Genomic DNA, 7046 nt, shown 5'->3' with positions numbered 1-7046 from the left:
CGTGATTGGCCCAGTGCAAATGACATCACAGGGAGTCATTGTGACATCAGCTAGAGACCAGACCATAAAAGGAGCTGCCTGGCGCTGGGATTTGTCCTTGTCTCACAGGAGAGGAGTTGGTTGGTGGATAAGGATTTGGACTCAATTATTCCTCGTATTCTTGGATATCCGAAAGTGGGTGATCTTGAAAAAAAGTGAGCTTCTCTTGTTTTCCGTTCGACTTTCAACGTTTGACATTTATTGATTAATTCTTTTCGACCATATTCAACTTTGCTTTAAATTGTGGCTGTTATTTCTTTCACTGACTGCGATTTTCCTTTTTATCCAATCTCAATTCTTTATCATTCTTCAATGTGCTCTTTTATTTTTAATGTTCTGGTTTGTAAGCACACAGTGAGGAATTTACTGAACTGTGCTGATGATTCACAAGCCTTGTGTCACCTCCCTGCCAATGTCAGGTGACCAGTGTTTCTATTAACAAGAAATTCATCTTTTCTTCTGCCTATGATGACAATAAATATCTTCATGTTTGTAGAATAAGATTGTTTATAATAGAACATTATCTCATTCTATGCTTGTCCCTGGCAGTGCCATTGCTTTTCTTTTCAGGGGTGACTATCGTTTCTTGATGTTGGACTATGCTTGCTGTTTTGTCAATTTTTGTATGTAATGTAGATTGATTCTTGTGTTCTTCTGAAGATCTTTTTTTTATTTTTTTTTGTAATTTTATTAAATTATAAAAAGTTTCCATTTACGCCCCTCCTCCCAATGCTCTCCCACTCCCCCCCTCCCTCTCCTCCTCCCTCTTTGTCCCCTAGGGAAGTCAGGGTCTCCTGCCCTGTGGGAAGTCCAAGTTCCTCCCCCCTCACTCCAGGTCCAGGAAGGTGAGCATCCAAACAGACTGGATCCCAAAAATCCAGTATATGCAGAGGAAACCAGTCCCAGTGTCATTGTCAATGGCTTCTCGGAAAGACTGCAGGCCAGCCACATTCAGAAAATCCGGCCACATTCAGAGAATCTGGTTGGATCACATGCTCGTTCAGTCATGGTCCATCTGGCCTTGGTAAACTCTCATTAGATCCGACCCCTTGTATCAGTGGGTGATAGTATCCCTCGCAGTCCTTCGTCATTTTCTTCCTCCTTTTGCTCCTCGTTTGGATCTTGGGGGGCTCAGTTCGGTGCTCCAACGCGGGCCTCCATCTGTATCGTCATCCAACGCCAGATGAGGGATCTATGGTGATAAGCAAAATATTCATCAGTATGGTCACGGGCCAAGGCCGGTTCAGGCACCCCCTCCTCTGTCCAGAGAACAATCTGGGGATCTCTCCTTGGACCTGGGATCCCATATATAATCAAGTTTCCTGTAAACTCTAATATGACTCCCTTAGTTGAAATATATTCTTCCCTGATCCCACATTCATCCTTCCTCCCTTCCCCCCATCCCGGTCAACCGAGCTTTCTCCATTCCTCCCCTACTCCCTTCTCTCTAACCCTCTCCCCTTCCATCAACCCTCCCACCCCCCCCCCCCCATGCACCCAAGGTTACCTGGGACTCTTGACTATTTCCTACCTCCTGGCGGATAGGTAAATAATCTTCATCAGGTTCGTCTTCTTATTTAGCTTCTCTAGGATCACGAATAATAGGCTCAAAGACCTTTAATTATGGTTAGAATCCACTTATGAGTGAATACATACCGTGTTCCTCTTTTTGGGTCTGGCTTACCTCACTCAGTAAAGCGTTTTCTATGTCCATCCATTTGCATGCAAAATTCAAGATGTCATTATTTTTTACCGCTGAGTAAAACTCTAATGTGTATATGTTCCACACCTTTTTTAACCATTCTTCTATTGAGGGGCACCTAGGCTGTTTCCAGGTTCTGGCTATTACAAATAGTGCTGCTATGAACATAGTTGAACAAACGCTTTTGTAGTATGTTTGGGCATCTCTAGTGTATATTCCCAAGAGAGGAATTGCTGGGTCCTGAGGGAGGTTGACTCCCAGTTTCCTGAGAAACCTCCACACTGATTTCCAAAGTGGCTGCACAAGTTTGCATTCCCACCAACAATGGATGAGTGTTCCCCTCATTCCACATCCTCTCCAGCATAGGCTATCATTGGTGTTTTTAACTTTAGCTATTCTGACAGGTGTAAGATGGTATCTCAAAGTGGTTTTGATTTGCATTTCCCTGATAGCTAAGGAGGTTGAGCATGACCTTAAGTGTCTTCTGGCCATTCGAAGTTCATCTGTTGTGAATTCTCTGTTCAGATCAGTACCCCATTTTTTAATTAGGTTAATTAGAGTTTTAGTGCTGAAGATTCACAACCCTTGTGTCACCTCCCTGCCAATGTCTAGTACCAGTGTTTCTATTAACAAGAAATTCATCTTTTCTTCTACCTATGATGACAATAAATATCTTCATGTTTGTAGAATAAGATTGTTTATAATAGAACATTCTCTCATTCTAGGCCTGTCCCTGGCAGTGGCATTTCTTTTCAGGGGTGACTATCGTTTCTTGATGTTGGACCACGCTTGCTGTTTTGTCAATTTTTGTATGTAGATTGATTCTTGTGTTCTCCTGAAGATCTTGATCATGAAGAATTATCATTTTAATGTGTTACTAAGAAGTAAAGGAACAAGTGCTTCCCTTAAGGATATTTTAATGTTCGTAGTCATTGCCCCTGTCAGATACTCATCTCTTTTCACGGTGCTTTACTAGGCTAGAGAGTAAGGGCTTTATTAGAAGAGTTTGTTTTATAAAAAGATTTGAAAGTATCCCTTGCTCAGTTTTATGGGCTAATGGAATATCTGTGGAACATTGCAGTTATTTCTTTAGATTGTATGATCCGTCAGTGAATTATCCCGGTAACAATACAAGGCATTGTCAACCTATTTGTTCTTTCAGATTGTGTTGTCTAGTTTTATATTTCAACGTTAAAGTGTTCCACAGATTTTTGTATCTTTCTTTGGTATATGAGTCCGCGTTTTTACGGGGGAGTGCGGAAAGTTGGGAGCTACAGAGAGATGGTGATGCTTAGAGAGATTCCATCCATGCACAAGGACTCTAGCAATGATGGCCATGCAGTGAGAGTCTGAAGCAGTTGCATTCCTGTAAGACAAAGCATGTCTTCATGGAATTGTAGGTTTCTGAGGGAAAGGGAGGTCCTATACCAATTGGAAGCAGGTTCATTTAGAATGAGACCTGTGCTACACTACAGAGGATGGGGCCTGGAATCGGGCTACTTGAAGGGTCCATTCTTTCTCTGGTGGAGGTGGATGGAACAGACACAGGCAATGTGTGACTGTGTGACAGCAATGAGTCTGCCTTGACTTCTGGGCCGTATGGGTAGGTAGGGTGGGGATGAGGGCAACCAGCTCTGCTATGCTCGGGATTATTGGCTAGCATTCTGATGTGATAGAAGTTATAAACCTGGCATCTTAAGAGAGGGTGAGCATGTATATGTGACTTAGTTTAGGAGGGACAAGAGCCCATGGTGGTGGGTCAGAATCACAGAGGTCAGCTGGAACCCTGAAGGCAAATGCAGAATATTGAAATGTCACACACTGCAACTCCAGCAAGAAGTAGAAGAGGGCATGAAGACTATGCTGTCTCTTCTCAAGGACAGTGCCAAGGATGGAGTTCTGCTTCTATGGTTCCAACCTACGATGTTTCTAAACAGTACCATCTATTTTTCTTGTGTGTCCATGTGTTCAGAGGGATTGTGGAATGTCAGATGTGATGAGGACTTGACTTTTTGTTTAGGAATTTGTGGGACGCATGGATGTGGGGCAGGCTAGAGGACCTGTGCCCCTTGGTGATCAAGAACTCTAATGCAATGTCACCAACCACCTAAGCAACAGCTCCATGTGGGAAGGAAATGTGCCACCACCATGGCTTCAGTGTCTCTTTAAAGTGCGTACACGCATGTGCACAAACACACACGCGAGCACATGCGCACACAGACACAAACCCTTCCTCCCTGGAATTGATTCTGGTCTGGGATTTGGTGCCAGCCATGAGAAAAATACTCAGGTCACTGGTTGTGTCACAGAACCTGGTCAAAACCACTGTCAGTTATGGAAGCCATGATTGGTCTGCTCATTTGGGTGACATCACAAGGAAACATTATGAAGTATGCTAACAACTACTCTGTTTTAGGCCCTGCCTGAATTGGGTTTCTGGTTTGTATCTCGGAGTAGCTGTTGCTGGGCTACAGAAGAAGTGTCACCGAATATTCTGTGACAGACTAGGAATCTCCAGTCTACTGGACTTTCCTAGAGTGAGTTCCTTTCCAGTTATTGGTTTTGGTTCCAGAGTTAAGTTTTGCAATTTCATGTTTACATGGATGCTATTAGTTTCCATCCTAGGTTTGATTTGTGAATGTTGTATCTATTTTTTCATTATTACCCAATTTCCTTCTTCAAAATTCATGTATTCTTTACATTTTTTCCCATTTTCTTCAGCTGGAACACGTGTTACTGTAAACTAACCACAGCAACTTCATTATAAATTTCCCATCCATGTCTAGCCTGCATTTTGGTCAAACTCTCCTGCTCTATCGCTTCCTCCACTCCATCTCTGTGACTAATGCTGTTTCTTTGATAAACGCTCAGCCTTCCTATTTCTTAAACACACAGGAGAAGAAAATATCCGTTTCTCTTTGTAGACTTTGTTTCTCTTAGATGAGATTTTCTCTACTTGAAGCTACTTTCCACAGAGTATAAACGATCAGTGATCCCTGTATCTGAGTATGGGTTCCTCCCCAGAATATGAACAATTGCTGCTACACGCTTGTTCAGTGTCTTCATGTCAATTACCTTCTGGATTATTCTTGTACTTCTTGGTCTTAAAGGCATCATTTGCTTGTTTGGGTTCGCTCAGAATACAAGACAGAGAATTCATACCTATAAACCACCATTCTAAAACTATATCATTTCTTCCCTAGCATCGTGTGTCCCTGAAATTGCCCAAATACAGAGAACTTGAGGTAACCATCATGGTCAGCCACCGGGAAGTGGACATCCTTAAGAAGAATTATAAATTTTTAACATCTCTGGGGTGTGGTGCATTTGGGGAGGTGATACTTGCCCAACACCTTCCAACGAAAACTCCGGTGGCTATCAAGGTGCTTGAGAAAGAGTACAATGATGAGGAGTACATCAGGTCTGAAGTTGCTATCCATAAGTCACTGCAACACAGCAACATCATCCAATTATTTCACGCTATCAACACGCTGCAGACCACCTATCTCATCATGGAGTACCATAAAGGAAAAGACTTGGTGATGTTGATCAGGGAGGTGGGCTGTCTAAAAGAGGAGGAGGCTAGGCCAATAATCAATCAGTTGGCATCTGCTGTGCACTTCCTGCACCAGAGACGGATCGCGCACCGCGACATCAAGCTAGAAAACATACTTCTGGGGGAAGGCGGCAAAGTCAAACTTTGCGATTTCGGGTTGGCCACTCAGCTTGCAGAGGGCCAGATGCTGGAGGAGCTGTGGGGAACCTTGCCATATTTGGCCCCTGAGATCTTGGCCGGAACACCATATGACGCTATGGCAGGGGATATGTGGAGCTTAGGGATTGTCTTCTACGTCCTTGTCACTGGACAATTGCCCTATGTAGCATCGACCCCAGAAGCTATGTACCATCTGATCACCACCACCCCGTGCCGCATTCCATACCATCTTTCTAAGGCCTGTTATCTCACCTTGGCCAGACTGCTCACCGGTTACATTTGGTTCAGGCTAACTTCATCTCGGCTTGTGGAACGATCTTGGCTGGGCCATATTCAGGAACACGTAACACCTCCTGCCAAGGATATCCTCCCCAAGGTTGTGGAGACCATGTGTAACATCGGGTACACCTGTGAGCAGGTTATATCATCGCTAAAAGACCCACAGTCAAACCTGACAGCAACGATTAACATATTAAAATTCAAAGTGAGCTCTGGGGATAGCAGTCTGCAAACGATCATCCCTGCAGTCGCTATTAGTGTCCCTGTGGCCATGAAGAGGAGCCACAGCGAACCAGCTCTGCTGTCCAGGGGCAGAAACAAAGCAGGGCTCCACACACACACCTGCCCGGAGGAGTTGCACTATTCAGAAAACACAGCCCCAGAAGGAGATGCATTGGCCACCGAAACCATCAAGCCCTCTACAGGGGACACCACAGTCAACCCGATGTCACTGGATAGCCTGGCTGATGAATCCTCCTCCCATGAGCCACCTCTGAATGGGAGATGCATGGGGCTGGTGAACATGGCCTTCAGCGAAGAACAATCCACAGAGCCAGAGGTGCCCAGTGACCAGGCCCAGGATGTACCCACAGCCTCTGGAACCAGGCCACTCCGGGGCTGGAAGCGAATGAAGAAAAGAATTTCCCGGGCCCTTAGAGCACTGAGCTGCTGCTGCCTGCCCGCCCCATGTGGGCACACGGAAGTGGCCTAGGGGAATTCCAGCCCTGGTAAGGAGTGCCTGCTGCAGGAGGGAGTCAGGACAGAAGCTCAGATGGCAGTGGCCCTGCAACCCAGGGCAACAAGTCCCTGCGTCCATACTCCAGCTACAGGTTCTGAGCTTTCTCCTTTAGCTTCCTGCTGCCCCGGCACTGCTTTCCAGATCCAGGGCTGGACAGAAGGCCCATCTGCCCACTAAGCCTCCTCCTCCCCAAATTTGGTTTGTATATAGGCCCGTTACCCACAACATCTAACACATCTCCCTCTGCAACCAGCCATGACTTAGATGCCCACCTCATGCTGATCATCATCTTGTGTTCTTCCTCTGCTCCAGCTTAATTTCAACTGTCTGTTGGGCAGACCTGCAACAATGCATGTCCTTGAATCTGATTGACAGAGACAATGGATACAGAGTTTGAGCTTATGCTTCAATCTGAACTCCCACTTTTTCAATAGTTCTGATTTTTGTGTTATGTGTTATTTGTTAAAATTTGCTTACTTGTTATTTGTTACTTTTTATATATCTTAAACATAAATGTGTTCATTAGGAAATTCAATTTAAATAGGAAAAGTAGTTAATTAATATTGTTAATG

The 7046-nt window shown here is 44.6% G+C and overlaps 1 protein-coding gene across 1 annotated transcript; it reads left to right on the top strand.

Moving 5' to 3' along the window:
- Positions 1-4995: 4995 nt before the first annotated feature.
- Positions 4996-6447, top strand: LOC148119062 (sperm motility kinase-like). Its single transcript, XM_087897878.1, has one exon. The coding sequence runs from the start codon at positions 4996-4998 to the stop codon at positions 6445-6447; it is 1452 nt and encodes a 483-aa protein (XP_087754004.1).
- Positions 6448-7046: the final 599 nt, after the last annotated feature.

Source organism: Myodes glareolus, chromosome 18 (assembly GCF_982192425.1).
Source record: "Myodes glareolus chromosome 18, mMyoGla1.1, whole genome shotgun sequence".
Lineage (NCBI taxonomy): Eukaryota > Metazoa > Chordata > Mammalia > Rodentia > Cricetidae > Myodes > Myodes glareolus.
This window is presented reverse-complemented; position numbering and strand designations above follow the sequence as displayed.